At 42.4% G+C, this 16,517-nt stretch overlaps 1 protein-coding gene across 1 annotated transcript in view; it reads right to left on the bottom strand.

Moving 5' to 3' along the window:
• PRKACB (protein kinase cAMP-activated catalytic subunit beta) overlaps positions 1-15,309 on the bottom strand; it is a gene marked incomplete at both ends in the record, with an annotated part of 64,798 nt that extends 49,489 nt beyond the window's left edge. The window contains one exon of the mRNA XM_079536437.1: positions 15,264-15,309. Coding sequence (XP_079392563.1) covers positions 15,264-15,309 — 46 coding nt within the window. The remainder of the gene's footprint in view (positions 1-15,263) is intronic.
• Positions 15,310-16,517: the final 1,208 nt, after the last annotated feature.

Below are 16,517 nucleotides of genomic sequence, written 5' to 3'. Positions count from 1 at the left end.
GCAAAAGAAATCTATCTCCTAAGGGTGCAAATCATTTGATCACTTAATTTTAGAGGACACAAGATAAAACAGGAAGAGACACAGTGTACAAACACCTGTTTGCAAGAAAAGCACAACTCCAATTCAACACATTTTCTTCTGGTGATGAAAACAATAATGCTTGTAACTAAAACCACTTAAAGGATAGAACAGAAAATATTCTTCCAATGAAGATGATATCAACTTTTTTTATGTTGCTACATGTACTAAAACAGAAACACCGAATTAAGACAAACTGTCTTGGTACTCATAAATCAATTTGTTCAAACTAGACTCTTCGTTAATAAATAACCAAGTAATAATATATCATGTAACCTCAGTTAATGAAACTTTTTTACGTCTGTTTTCTGACAGAACATCAGCATATCAGATCTCACTGTAAAAATCTTTTGAAGTTTCTTAAAGTGAAAAAACAAACAAACAAACAAAAAAAAAACACCTCAAAAATGCCTTTTAGAAGGCTAAAAAAATTCAGTGAATTCAGACAAATTATTAGATCAAACACACAACACAAATAATGCCACGGAAAGCAGACAGTTAATGAAATAGTTTCAGATATTCAACTTTGAACATATGCATCCCATTTTGTGCCCTATTCGTAATCAGACAAATAAACTGCGCAATATCAATCTCTTCTCCATCACTACTAGAATGCCAATCACCTTATTTTCAAGGAGGTTATATGCATAGCTTTATTTTCTGATGAAAATTGCTGCTGTATTGAACAGTAATATTGTCCATACCATCTGAGGTGTAAATGAACAATGGAAAGCATATACACATATACACCATTTAAAAAAATATAGCGAATAAAGAAGATCTCTTATATGGAAACATCCTTATTTTGATCACTTTGGCTTAAAAAAAAAAAAAAAGAAAAGGTAAAATTTAAGATGTCACTAGAATAATTTGCCATTACATCTATGATAATGCAAAAAAGGAGGCTGATCTCCGATTTCTGCGTGCTTGTCCTGGTTTCCATCCAAGAAGACTTCTTATAATATTTCATATAGCTATACAAAATATTAACATTACAACCTATAACTATTAAATATTTATGTAAGTCACAAAAGCAATGCCTCCTATTTATTTCCACAGAAACTACACCAGGTACAAAGAGCACAAGAACACTATTTAAACGAGAACATTCTCAGCTACAAGATGCTGTTTTTCAGCACAGACGCCACGATTAGCTGTGCATTTTCACCAGCAATGAAGAACCTGCATGGCACGCTTGTAACAATCTTTACCAGTGGAGGTGACCACTGTTGCTGCCACCACTGCTGAAACACACCTCACTCTACTGTTTGGTGTCCATAAACATTCAGCAAGCAGTGATGAATGTCAATGGGTTCCATTTTTTCCACATGGAGGAATTCAGTGATACCCTTTGCTTCTCCACACTTCCACATTAGACTCTATTCTGCCAGATTGCCCCTCTGCTGCCATCTGTCACATAGCAACAGCATGCAATGGGGTACTGGTGGGAGGATTCAGTCTTTACTTCTATGCCACCAACATCCAACTGGTGCCATGGGCATACCTAATAAAACAGGAGGCATTACTTTGGGACTCATGCTTCCTCAATCACCCAACGCCATCGCATATTAACTCATGCTCCAAGAGCATGATCAGACAGGAAATCCCCCTATTTGTGCATTGTACATCAAGAGCTGTAGAATAAAAATCAGCACTGCGTTTTTTTTCCCCTGTTATTACAGGAGAGGGTAGAGTATGTTCTCTCATTAAAGATTAAAATGCAGGTGTTGCTAATATTTGTTTCTCTTTGGAAGGTTTCTGCTTCCTTTTATATTTTGACAGAGGTAATATGAATTGTATTTGATTGTCTGCTGTAGCAACAACTTCTCAGTGCCCTTTGATAGGGGGTGATTCTTGAACCACAAACAGAAACAGTACTCATATATTATAGCTGTCTGCTCTTACTGGCTTGGTTTTGTGGTCTAAACACAGCTTAATTGTCACAGCATTAGACAGTTCATAACTTAGATGGCTGTCATGTGAAGTATCAAAATACTGTGCTTAGAAATAGACACTGTTCCTATTAAAAAGTCCTTCTGCCCAATATTTCTACTGAAGGACTTTGTGGTGATGGTATTTAAGAAAGGACAACAAAATTTAAATAGACAACCTACAAACAGATATGAATTTGGTGCTTCACTTTTTTACAACTTAAGCAAGCAAATATCTAGTCATAACAGTATTCTAATATTTACAGCTTCTTTTTACTGAAGTATGTATACATAAACAGAATTCACTTAAAAACGAAAGGAAAATCTCTGAACAAGTGGAAGACAGCTTACTTCATGATGTTCAGGTTGGAGAATATCTTGCATATTCCTTCCTCTCACTACTACTGTGATACTCAGAAAACTGCCACTATTGTACCTTATGCCTGTAACACTGAGCATATCCCATCTCCTGCAGCTACAGTACACATTTTCCCCAAACCCACTAGATGTCACCTCCTCAATTAAACGTGCATCCAAGAAGAAATAAAATCTTTCCCTCTTCAGCTCATTCAAACAATGACACATCATTTGAGAGAAATTCTGATTGTCATACTTGATCTCTATTCTGATTCTATAAATCACTCACGTGCTGCACAAGTAACAAGCAGAATCTCAGGATCAGACTTTCTTTGCTTCTCAGCTTCTCTGAACCGTGCCTGAAGGGCTGTATGAGAATGGCATGTACTTAAGCACCTTCCATACTGAACAGTGACTGCTCTCCTGATTTCCTAGCCCCTGCATTTTGGGCTAGTCCTCTCACCTAGCAGACTGGCAGTGGAAAGAACAAGTTTGTATGTATTAGCGGAAATGAATGAGTCAATTTAGTTGGTGGAGAAAATTACCATGTTCTGAATGTAACTGTGCCAACCGCTATTTTCTGTGTGTTTTCACACAAAGAAAGGCAGAACTACCTCAAGTTATCCTTTGAAAGAAAGGCCAGAATTGATTTTTGCTTTAAATGAAAACAAACGACAAGCAAAAACAACAACAACCCTACAGAAAATCAGTATCTTTGCCATTAAGTGGAAAACTCACTCAGCAACTGAAAAAGCAAATGCAGGAGATTCTTAACTTTCTTGTCAAAGATTATATTAAACTCACAATGCTTATACCGCCAGTCCTATTGCATCATTTAGGCTATTTTCAGAATCAGGCTCCCCGGTGTCCCTTTGCATGCACACTGTACACAACACAGACTTGCATGTCTCTTCTCTTCCTCCTCTCACTCCCTACTCACATGTTGGATCTAAAATCACTGTCTATATATTAGTCATCTTCCAGTTTTATTTGTCCTGAAAAATACTTGAGCACACTCTAGAATGATTAAAAATATAAGCAGGAAAGCTGGTGATCCCTTTGCCAACTTTTGATCAAAATAGATTGTGCTTTGGTGATGACAAGAACAATCATATTTAACAGAACGAAATACTATTTTAATCACAGTAGAAACAAACAAACAAACAAACAAACAAAAAGGGACTACTTTTAGTGACTCACTTGTTTCCCCTCCTCTTTTACACCTCTCCCCTCCCACCCGTGTTAGTACAACACAAGGGCAAATAACTCCCTGAAATTAATGGGTTAAACAGGAAAGCCAGGGAAGGAAGCTAAGGTGTAACCCAGATTACTTCAGTGACTTCTGTACAGTTCCTCAGAACAGCTATTTCAGCAAGCTGCAGCATGGAGCAGAACAACAGAGGTGAGCTGCACAGGAACTTTTCAAGACAGCTTTACCGCCAAAGAAAATTGGTCATCTAATCACTTTGTAAGCTGCAAGCTGAAGAAAATTTCAAAATCAAGAAGCTGAAACCTCAAGCTGGAGGCCATACAAACATGTTGGGTGGTTTTTTTTTGCTTGTTTTTTGAAAAGTCATCATATTGGCAAAACTCCGGATCTACTCTGAAAACACCACTCTTTCCCAGCAGAAACTAAAGCTGCTCTAAAGGCCTTCTGCAAAAGCATTTTAAGCAATACTAACAAGTAATTGTGGTTATAACCGATTTAGAAATTGAACTAAATCGTCATATGATATTGTCCTAAGGTTGAAAAGCACAAGTTTCTTGGCCAAATTATGTTCTGTTTTTCCACCGTAAGCTACTTGGCAAGCAGTTTTCTTTAATAAATGGTGTAGTTTCAAACACCTGTTAGAACCAAATGAAAGCTCTCTTCTGAAGGAAACAACTTTTTAACTGCTGTTCAATGTCTGAAAATAGCAAAATTCTAAAGAAACACTATTCCTTCAAAGAAATATTCCAAGTAGCACAGACAATTATCAGGATAAAAGATCAGACCAGAAGTACTGCTCTGATATTGCAAACAATGTACTCCCTCGATGCAATGGAAACCTGCCTGATGTCTGTCTAAAGGAAAACTGCCCAGGACTATTAGGAACACAAGTAAGAGCATATAGAAGCTTAGGAATGTGAGTAAGTAAGGGACTCGACACCATGAGCATCAAAGGAAAATGCTAAAGACAGCAAAACACTACAACATTACAAGCATACCTTCCTTCTCCAGCAGAGATAAATAAGTATACTGCCTTTGTGTATTTGGCATGAGAACAGTCACTAAAGTGACTGCCTGCCTGGGGCACTGCAGCTGTACAACTACCTGGAGTCTGGTGTCCAGTTCTAGACCCCATCAATGCAAGAGAGACTTGGAATACTGGGAAGAGTCCAGCAGAGGGCCACCATGATGGTCAAGGGACTGAAGCAGCTCTCCTGTGAGAGCCAGAACTGTTCAGCCAGGAGGAAGGAAAGCTCAGGGGTGAACTCATCAATGTATGTAGTGAATATCTGAAAGGAGGCTGCAGAAAAGATCGAGCCAGGCTCTTCTAAGAGATGTTCAGAGGCAATAGGCACAAACTGGAACATATGAGGTTCCTTCTGATATCAGGAAGCAGGAACTATTCCATGCAGGTGCGAGAGCACTGGCACAAGTTGTCTAGCAAGGCTGTGGAGTCTCCTTTCTGGAGATCTCAAGTTGCCTGGACATGGGCCTGGGTGTCCTGCTCAGAGTGGCCCTCCTTGAGCAGGGGTTGGACATGATGGCCTCTAGAGGTCCTTTCCAATCTCAGCCATCCTGTGATTCTGTGAAGGTGCCCTGACCTGCGAAATGTCATCTCTACACAACAGCCAAACTTCTGATTATAAACCCAGCAGCAGATTCTGTTGTACATGTACCTGCAATACATACATACTTTCCCATACAATTTGAAAGCCTCATGACATCTAGTCAATTCACCTTCAAACCTCATCTTGGAAAATTCCACTATGTTTTCATATCTCACTTTCTCACCTTTTGCTCTGCCTGGACAGCAGGAGACAGGATCTCTTACCATCAGAGAGGCAAGACGACAGGTGAACAGTTTGTACTCCAAGGTAAATCCAAACCTATCCAGGAAAAACACTGGATATCTTCATAATGCCATTCATAGATGTCCTGAGAGTTCTGCTACTTCAAGAATAAGGGGGAGAGCACATGTGGGAGAACATTATTGAAACAAACAGCAATCCCTTCTCCTCTAACTTCTATAAAACCTCTTGCCAAGATTCTCTTACCTATATTCTCCTTTATATTTATACATTTCCCCTCTGTGGATTTATCTGACACAGGATTTCCTCATCAACTCCATAGGCTCTGACCCAGGAGGAAGAACCACCACTGAGTGACAGTGACATCCATTTCCTCAGGAAGAGCACTTCTAGCCAGTGTACATCAGTTCGTACAATCAATCTCAAGCAGGGCTCTAATGTTTTAGTAGGGATAAATTGGTACCTGTACCAGTAGAAACAGTGTCTAAAAGTGGCTGCTGAAGAAAAGCAAGAATGGTGGGCACACAACACTTCTCACTTCCTATGGCACACAAAATTTTACATATGTCCTCTTTCAGTTTTTATTCTAGATTGACAAGCTGCCATAGGGAAACCTTTTAATGTCTTTGCTTCTCTTCTGTGAACTTATTCCCAGGCATTCAGCTTGGATCCAACATGTATGATACAATTCACTGAAGAATTAACATATTTATTATGCTGAAGGGAAAAGTACAAATGGGAACAAATGTTACTCAGCTCACTCAATGGAAGTGGAGGAAAAAAAATATGTGGACACATTCACACAAAATTTAAGAATGTGCTGGTGCTTGATAATAAAAAAAAGCAACATAAGTTAACATGAAAAGAAATAGATTCTGTATTTGAATACAAAATGTGCAACAATTGTGTAGGTAGAATCAGAAGAGTAATTATTTGGCAAAATTGTGTAATAACAGGCAAAAATATAAACGAATCTCTTGTCAGGAATCAGCACAGCCTGTGAATGTAAAAAATTGAAGTGAACTTCAGTTTTGTGTTGGTTTCACTTTTAATCCTTAGTCCAAAGGGAAATTCAAAGAAAAAGCATCTGCTAATTTGTAACAGAACCGTAAGATACCCCGAGAACCATTAGAAAGCACCATGTACCCTAAATTTCCCAATTAATCCCACATCACAGGAAGTTGTTGTAGACTTGAGCTAACTGCAAAACAAATAAGTTTTGCAATTTCATATTCACATAGGCCACTCGGTTGTCTAGCACCTCATTTTACTTGAAGGCCAGTTCCCATAAAAAAGTACCATTACAATACAGGCTTTACACAAATGCAGAGAAATCAGTTTTACCACAGGATGCATTGCAGCAGTCTAATCCATTAGAACTGTGTAACATAATCACAAACTGGAGCCCTAGCACTGGGACCTGCAGAGTGCTCACTCCTTCCTTCAGTGAGAGCCCCTTCTCACATTGGTTTTCACAGGGACCAAACCTACAACTGGAGGCTCCAGTATAAAACAAAACAAAACAAAACACAACAACAACAGGAAAACAACAACAAAAAAGGCACACAATACAAAGTATTTCCATTGGCTGGTAAGAGACTACATCTCCATTCATTGTAATGGCACTGCTTATTAAGAAATATCAAGATCTTCTAAATCAGCATGGCATGAATTTAGCTACATAATGTTTTCTCACCGCATACTCTGCTTTTAAATGAGAAATCCTGATAAAAACCCCAAGCTCCATATTAATTCATCTATGGATCAGTTAATGATAGACTGCTTGAATACAGGTAATTTGCATTAAAAACTTTATCTTAATAATAGACTTTGATGCAGCAAAGTCACATTTTTTCCCTGTTAAAAGTAAGGGTAGATTATCACGTACTTAACAATCGGAGTTGAAATATACAATAAACCTAGCACTGTTATCTGCTGTAAGACAAACAAAGCATTTGAAACTGCCTAATATAATGTTAATCAAAACTAACCTTAATTACTATTGCAACATACCTGCTGATTTATCTGAGTACATACACCCTTATTTATGTCACTTCATATGAGGGAAAAGCAATTAGATTCCAGGTACAGGACAATTAATGAGCTTCTACTTTTTTTTTTTTTTTTTTTTTGGGGGGGGGGGGGGGGGGAGGGGACGGGGGAGTGAGGGGGGGAGTCAGAAGCACAGCTTCCTTTGTTTTAATTTCTTGAATCACACTGCGGCTGTGGATTTACACATCAGCCCTAACAGTAAGAGCTGGAGGTTAACAAGGACACGTTTGCTGGAAGAAGCTTAAATTGAATGAAATAAACAAAAGTTCCTCACATCCTGTTTAAATATGATGATATTTTAACAAACAGACACAAGGTAACAATATGCAATGGAAAACAAAAGTAACACCTTTATATATCACCCAGACTAGACCCATTAGATTATCACCTTGAAGGAGGATTTCCCATGTTTCTCCTTTCAACCTTACAGAAAAGAGACGTTACTGTTTCTGGTTTGTCATGAAGTTACTGTCCCATCCAGCAGTGCAACAGTAATTCTTCACCACTCCTATAGAGAGAACTGGGCTGCTCTCTGAGACAGAACATCTGATGAGCGTTTTGAGCCATGTCACGGCTTTTCTCAGTCTGGAGACCCAGTCATCTCTAACATGTAGAGTATGTTTATATAACTCGATGGTTCTCTGAAAGACTTTCTAAAACCATCAAAACCATGCATATACCACTGTACAGAAGCTTGCTGAGAACAGTTTCTGTCTGATCTCACCTTATAAACACTGTGACTTGCTTTTGTTTAGAAGGGAAAAAAACAAAACCAAAGTGCCACCAAGCCTTCATTACATTTTAAAATGGCACGCAACACACACAGACAGAGAGCACTCATGCCATAACCCTTACTGAGTGACTGCATACAAATACACATGGATGCATATCTATGAATATATACCAGAACTCAGTACACTACAGGCTACAAGATTATCGAGGAAATTCTTATTAGGAACCAGCAGAAAATAGTTTAATGAATAAGCAAATGAATAAATGAATGAAACAAAAAACTTTGGTAAACTTCTTGGTTTGAACATCAGATGGGCAAAAAGAGAACTGAATTAAATTTAAAAAGTTCAGCAGACTAAAACATTGTTTTCTTAAAGATCTGCACGATGAGCAGAGATAGAAGCAAATCTTTACAATATCTTCTCAACCCCTTAAAGCTTGAATAAATGAAGTCCACTTGCTAGGTACTAACACTCCTTACTAAGAGCTGAACTGTGAGACTTTAAGTAACTCATATGTACGCAGGCAGTCTGAAAAGAGGTGGTTTGGAGTAATCATTTTTCCAAGCAGTTAGCAGGGTGAGGTCTTAGGAGACTGTTGAGTTAATTTAAGAGCTCAGTGCTAAGAAAAGAACATCCTTTTTCTTGCCACCTCACCATTTCATTGCCAGCAGTGCTTTCACTTGTTCCTCTGAATGTCTGTTGCCATCTAACACCTCAGCAAACTCATTTGGCTTGAAAAATAATTGCAGAAATCCCAAAGGGATAAAAGCCACGTTTTTATGGCTATGTAACACAGCTAAACAACGGATTGGAAAAACACTAGAATTGTGACAAGTGAAGAGACTAGGAATAAAAACATACTTTCCACCAGTGCGAGCCACCAGATGGGCTCAGCTGTTTCATGAAACCCTACCCTCAGTGGATGTTGTTCTGCTGTGACGCTGAAGAAGCAGTGAACAGGATGCCAAACAACAGGCTCAGTAAAGTGCTGAGGTTTGTCATCCACTTGCGCTGATCCCAAACACAGCAGGCAGAGCTAGCTCAGTACCTTTCTTTCAGTTCCTGTAGAGCAACATGCACACACACCCTCAGGTCGCTCTGCTCTGATTCTCCTGTTACACAGCCTGCTCATCTCACTTTTATTTTCTACCTGTCTGTGTTGACCTTACTGACTAAGGCAAATCAGACCACGTGTATTTTGGAAAATAAATTGTCTATTCTGTGTTCATGCAAACAAAGTGAGATCCTGATACACAGCCAACCCTCCTGAATGCAGGGACAATGCAAATAAATAAAATTACACACAGGAATGAGCACAAGCCTTTCCCAAGCATATCATGAAAAAAAGAAAGAAAGAAAAAACACGCAAAAGAAGGTGAATGTATCTTCAGTTTGCAGTTTCTAAGACAACACATCTCTCACTTCACTTACCTGCTGACATTTCCACTGCCACTCCATCCTCTGTCCCATTCCCCAGGCAACATCCCCAGCTCAGGGTATGAGGATGAGGCCCGTGGCAGCACTGCAGCTCTCCAGCAACTGCAGCTGTTTGTGCAGCCCCTGCTTTGTGCCTGCTTTCCCCTTTGCCACCTCTCACTGCACTGGCGCAGTGCTGGTGCAGCTTCAGCGCTGGATCAGGCAGCAGAGCCAGGTTAACCAAAGCTCTTCTGCTTTCCCTTTTTTGCAGGGTTATTTTTAACCTAGATCAATCTCAAATTCAGTTCGCCTTGTTGTCTCATAAATAGTGTTCCAGTACACTTGAGGGCACAGAGGCAGAAACAAAGCAGCAAGAGTTAGAAAAGCAGAACTGCAACCAAAGGCATGCTTATGAAATAACACCTTACACCTGTATCAAAGGCACAGATTAAGAGCAACACTGCAGAGCAGATTCCTTGCCAAATCCAGGCCAGTTTCACAAGTTTATAAGAAAAATCCCTGCAGACTCAAAGTTCTGAACACCGAAAACACTGCAAGCTTAAATAACCAGAAAAACTGATTTAAAAAATACACTGTGCTCGGGTCTGACCTGGATCCACCTGCTGTGCAGCACAGACATCAGCCTTTATTAAACTAAGTACAGAAGGGCTTCTGGGCAAACAAGTCCCTCATGATAGCTACAGCAAAGATGCAGGCGAAACACCCCACATCTGACAGTCATCCAAGGAGCCCTTTCCACAGCTCTGTCCAAAGAAGAGATGTGTCAGTTATGGAAGAGCTGAACTAACTGGAAAAGAATCCCAGACAACCTCACATGCAGTGGGGCACACACCCAACAGCAGCAGGGGAGACGTGAAACTGAACTTCCAGTGTTGTGTCCTTCTGATTTTCCCACTTACTGCTCTATCCACATTCTGTTCCTTATACCAACGAGGTAGTTAACAGCACAGACACAGCCTAATTACACTAAGGAACAGTGACACGTAGTTAATTTTTGAAGAACAGACATAGCCTTACTTACACCAGGAAACGATAAAATTCCTCCCCAAAAATAAAAGAACTCCAGTATTTTTCGAGATATTTCAGCAAATCTTTCATTTCTATGAACATGGATTTATAATTAAATGAATGAATGCTAAAGAAATCTAGTAGCAAACAATTTAAAATATTCAGTCTAAAAGCCTAAGGATAACAGCTACATACATACACTAATTTATCAATAGAGGTCCTTGTGGCCTTTTGTTGAGCCCCTAGGTGGCAATCAGTTACTGAATAGCAGCCTTTCTCTTTGCCTGTACTAGCTTTTAACATGCATTTTGTTTTTAATTAAATAAAAATTTTAAAATAATAATGTGCCTCTTTAGGCACACTGCTATCACTATTACTGTTATTATGTGTACTGATGGTCTTACACACCGGCAATTCCATCCAATGAATTCTTAGATATTAGTCCAACAAGTTGTAACTATCTCTGATATTCTGATGATGAGATCCCATATTGTTGAAGCCTAATGATCAATGGTGAAACAGTGCAAGTCCAAAATATAAGAAAGGTAGTTTTAAAAACAATGTTTAATAACATTATCCATAGAATCCCACTACAATATATATATATTAATAGCCCCTGTATACAATAAATACTCTCACTGATGTTCTAAAATAGGTAAACAAGGCTCCAAAAGCTGTTTCAAAATTTGAAATCATAACATAGTGGGCTAAAGACAGACAACAGCTGATGAATTAAACTATGACCAAAGTAAGAATACTGAAATCAGGGTCTCTGGAGAAGTGACAAGGAATCAGCAAGCCTGCAATAGCAATGGCAGTGCAGCTTTTCACCTCTAGTTCACTGATTTTAATCCAATCAAGGTCAGCAGTGACAGAGCTTTGCCTCATCCAGCCTTTATGTGAAATGAACTTGTGCTCTCTTTAGTACTCGGTGAGTAAATACAGCAGTGACCCAGCACTGAACACACGAAAAATAAGAACAAAAGGCAGTTAAGATCTACAGGCAAAGAAGAATTGAGAAGGCAGCATATTCCCTTCAAGAACGCTTCAAAGGAACACTACTTACCGAATAATTATAAGAGTTAAAAAGGGAAGAATTGACTATAATAGGAACACTTGTCAGAATGATGATAGTAGTGGGAGCACTTTGAGGAGGAGGAAGATTGAATGAACATAAATCTCACATACAGAGTAGACAGCCACATCACACATGTAGCATGTGGCTACTTAAAGACCACAGAAGGTGAAGCTACTAAGAACATTAGATTAATAAAATCCTTGCGCACTGGAAGTTGCAGATTTGGATAGCAGGTAAGAACAAATTCATACAGGTTTGTGTTTTGAAAATCATGTATGCCTTTATTTTAAATGGATATTTAAAAGAGCTATTTACTATGACATATTGCTACAGAAAAGCGAATGGCAAGGACCATCAGATGCCTGCCTAATGCAGCTCGGAAGCCAAAACTGTGCAGCTTCCAGAGCTGCTGGAAGATGAGAAAGTGTACAAATCTTCAGTCAGCAAAGAGTCTGTTCTGATTACTTGGCTTCTAATCCACTTTGGTGATTAAAAATAAAAACGAACAATATCAACACTAATCATTCTTGAACAACAACACTTCCCAGGTGAGGACAACACGAGAGATCACCATTAGTTTCTAAACAAATTCCATGCTGTCATGCATTGTATTACCTTAGGCATCAAAGGGGCAAATAAGTCAGACATACACACACACACATGCACTTTTCAAACTCGACAATTTGCAGGTCTGGCATTCATTCCTGTTTAGAAAATCATCCTAGTAAAGTCAAAATATTTCTGTTTTTATATAAAATCAATAACAATCTTTAAAAGGATCCAGTTAGTGGATTAAAGAATACTCCATGTTCTTTTTTAAACCCTTAGATATAGCTATGTTTCTATTGCAATACTGTAATAAATGATTCCAACATAATGAACCTTAATAAAGCCAACATCTTCCTACATTAATTGCAAGAAATTAAGGTAAGCTCTCAATGACTTTTTAATGCAATTTACCATATGTTGATTTTTTTTTTTTTTTTTTCTTAAACTCGTGGCTTGCAAAGGAATAAATCTCAGCTACTGTAAATTAAGCAGCTGAAAAATAACCACCCACAAGCAGAACAATGAAAGGAGTGAATATTAGGATTAAGGACCAAACTTACAGAAACTTCTAAAATGACTGACAACTGTATCTCTTTTATTATTCTTAAAAAACCCTCAGAATCTGTAGGCTGTTGTGCCCTGTGAGACCTAGGACACCCAACAAACTCTCTTAAAGCAGGTACAGAGGGAGAGCCTCATGTTTCTCTTTGGAACAGGATCACTTCCAACTTCGGTTCTCCAAACCGAACTCTACTACATTTTAGGAGAGCCTAGAAAGAAGGGCACAGGAAAAAAAAAACAAGAGACTACAGTAAGGCATTCCACCTTTTCCATACACACATGAACATCTTGCGCTCTGTCCATGTAGCCCAATTCGATTTTTGGAAGCTACACTTAAGGAAGTTGACCAGCACTCAGATCTCCTTCACCTTCGGCCTAGAAACACTCTGAAATGTTTGCTCCATTCTATCACTGGTGTTTCAGGCAGCCTTAGTGAAGTAACAAGTACTGAGGATATTTAAAAATACGCAGAAAGATCAAACAAACAAGAACATAAGGGCCAGTTAGGTTAGCAACATTTTGTTGCCCTGAGCACAGATAGGGAAAGAGCTCTCAAATTACACTTGATGAAATAGTAAGTATAGTTATCAGGGGAAGCAGCGTTACCCTGCATTGTTCTCTGTGGGGACCTTAGCGTGCCCTTGATCCACACGCCATAAACTCTGAGTGTGAGTCAAGGGCAGAACATCACTAGTACCATTCCTACCCAGATTGTTTTCCTGTCACCACTTAAAACTTTGCTTTAAGTGTTCTGAATTTTGGTATATGTACTATTAAGGGCACCTAACAGGAAAATATGACCATCCTGTCATTATGAATGGGCATTGGAAATATCAAAGCTCCATCACACTTCACATTTCTCTAGTTTTCAGATGTTACACATTGTATGAATGGATTACACATCAACTTCCACTGCCAGTAAACCAAATGTTGCTTCTAGTGATTTATTCTGTATATTCTGTATATTCATATGCAACTCATTCTCGCAGTAAGTGAATCCTGGTCATTCCCAGCAGAATGTCAGTGACAATCACTATCCTCTTCCAGTTACAGGAGTTGTGTCAATGCAACCAGTATCAGAATACCTGAGCTGCATGTGTTTTCAAAGATCAATTCTTTAACAAAGGGAGAGAGAGAAGTTCTGTGGACAAGTACCTCTGTAGCCTCAAATCCCTGTGTTCGGTAATACGAGAAAAAAGTTCATTAAAATGAAAGGAAGCACTCTCCGTGGTATAATGTTATTTCCCTGCACAGATGGCGATGCAGCTTCTGTTAAGGGTAAATTGCAATGTTCTGCCAGCATCTGAAGCACTTGAAGCAGTCCATCCTCTCTTCCCCTCTCAACATTCATAGGTAGGCTAACACACTTCCTAAGAGAAATGTCTGCATGAAGCTAAACAGCAAGAGCACCAGGTTCAGGGAGTATCGCAGCAGGACTGGGGCAGCCACCTGGGGACCCCGGCGGCGAGGGTGGAACAGAGCTGGCATGGGCAGGCACCAAACTAGGAACAGGGTCACCCAGCTCTACCTTGGCCCTCAGTACCAACTGCAAACGCCACAGTAAATTAAATAAACAATTAAACTTCGCAAAAAATAATAATATATAAAATATATAATAATAATAAATAAAATACATAAAATAATAAAATAACGCGGACTAACCCGGACATTTAAAGTTCTCTCCTTTTATAATGCCCACGGCATTTCCAGTAACAAAGGGTATTGTTGTAGAGAGCACTGAGCTTGCACAACAGGCTGCTCTTACATCTTGTCTCTTATCCATTATAAACGCACCCAAACTTTTCAACTGGAAAAGCAGCCGGTAAGACCGCTTACAGAAAACAGAGTCCGCTATTTTTTCTAAACCCCGGAGCAGGGTTTTATGGATGACGCCGATACTCGGACAGCAGAGGAGAACCAAAGGAGCACGCCGAGCTCCCACTGGCGCTTTTGTCCTCCACGCACGGCGGCCGAGCAGAGCCGCGGCCGAGCCGCTCCCGCCGCCCGCTGACCTACATTCCCGGCGGCGGCCCGCGGCCCGCTCGGCACGGCGGGGCTCTGGGCCGGGGCCGCGCTGACACCTGCCCGCGGGGCTCCTCCTCCGGCGGGAGCGGCGCGCGCGGAGCCGCGGTGACAGACACCTGCCGGGAACCGCCGCCGGAGCCGAGCGGCCGATCGCCTTCGACGGTAAGCCCCGGGGAGGGAGGGAGGGAGAGAGGGAGGGAGGGAGAAAGAGAGGGAGGAAGGCGGCGGGGCGGGCCGGGCCCAGCAGGCCGACGGCGGCGGGGCCTGCGCGGGGCGGTGCGGGGGGCTCGGCGCTAGGCCGCGGGGCCTGCGGCGGCGCGGGGCGGTGCGGTGCGGGGCGGTGCGCCGGGCCCGGCCCGCGGCCCCTCCTCAGGGAGCGGAGCCAGGAGCCGGGGGGGGGGAAGGGGGCGGCGGCGGCGGCTCCCCCTCACTCACCGCTCTCGATCTCGTTGCCCTTCTTGGCGGTGGCGGCGTTCCCCATGGCCGAGGCGGGGCGGCGCGGGCGGGATGCCGGGCGGGGGCAGGGCTCGTGAGGCGGCGCGGCGCGGCCCGCGGGCGCGGCGGCGGCTGAGCTGCCCGGGCCCGCGTTGGGTCTCTGTGTCTCCGGCCGCCGCGGAGGAGGAGGCGAGCGCTCTGCCCCCCTCCCCCACCCCGACACACGGCGGAAATGACGGCCGGGGCGGCGCCTCCGCCGTGCTACGCCGCCCGCCGGGCGGCCGGGGGCGCGCGGGGCGCGGGACGCCGCCGTCCGTGGCCGCCGCCCCCGCCCCGCGGCACAGCGGCGCTCCGGGGCCGGGCCGAGGGGAACTGGCGGCCGCCCCCGCCCGCTGAGCGCCGCCGCCTCCGCCCCGAGCCTCAGCGGCGGAGGTGCGAACGAACGCCCGGAGGCCCGCGGGGCCCGACCCGGCCGGCAGCTGCTGCGGCGCGGTGCGAGAGCGCTGCCCGGGGCCGCCGTGCCCAAGGTGACCCCGCGGGCCGGGTGTGCTCGGGGCTGCTGGCAGCTCCCCATCCCCGCACCTCAGGGAGCGGCCCCGCCGGCGCTCGCAGCCCTGCGGCTGGCCCGGGGAGCTGCCGTCTGCTCACGGCTGTATTTACACGGCTCTTCCAAAACAGTTATAGGGGAAGAGAGCTGCCAGGAAATAATTTTTTTTTTCTATCTCGCTGCCATTCATGACATAAATAGCTGCAGCTACTCCTTTTCAAATGGTATTGTGACTTCCAAGTTGATGATAGTTCTTTAAATATACGTATTTATCGTGTGACATGTTTGGGTATTTTAACTGTGGAAGGAAACACTTATCAAAAAGAAGGCTCTGTTTTATTGTGTCTTAGTGTGGTAAGAATGGAAAACAGTAGTAGTAATCCTATGGATCACTGACCATATCTGTTTTGCCAGGACCACGTACACAATGCTCACCCTTCTCTGGCAGCATCCTTTACCCAGAGCCATACAGACCATTCTAACAGCAGCACCCCAGCTCCCACTTTTCACACGGCCTGTCAAAATTCCCCCTTCACCCCCAGGCAGGGATGCGTACCTGGGTGGCATGCACCCCCAAAGCCCCTTTTCCTCTCTCTTTATAAGATGGGTTTTTATGCACAAGAACATGCACTTACACCAGATCCCTGTGGGAAAGTTCAGATCTCCTGAGCCTGTGCAGCAAAGTACACATCACATGCAGAGGAGAC

The sequence above is a fragment of the Tetrao urogallus genome (genome assembly GCF_951394365.1).
Source record: "Tetrao urogallus genome assembly, chromosome: 5".
Taxonomy (NCBI): Eukaryota; Metazoa; Chordata; class Aves; order Galliformes; family Phasianidae; genus Tetrao; species Tetrao urogallus.
The sequence above is the reverse complement of the archived record's forward strand: the minus strand, read 5'-3'. Positions and strand labels throughout refer to the sequence as shown.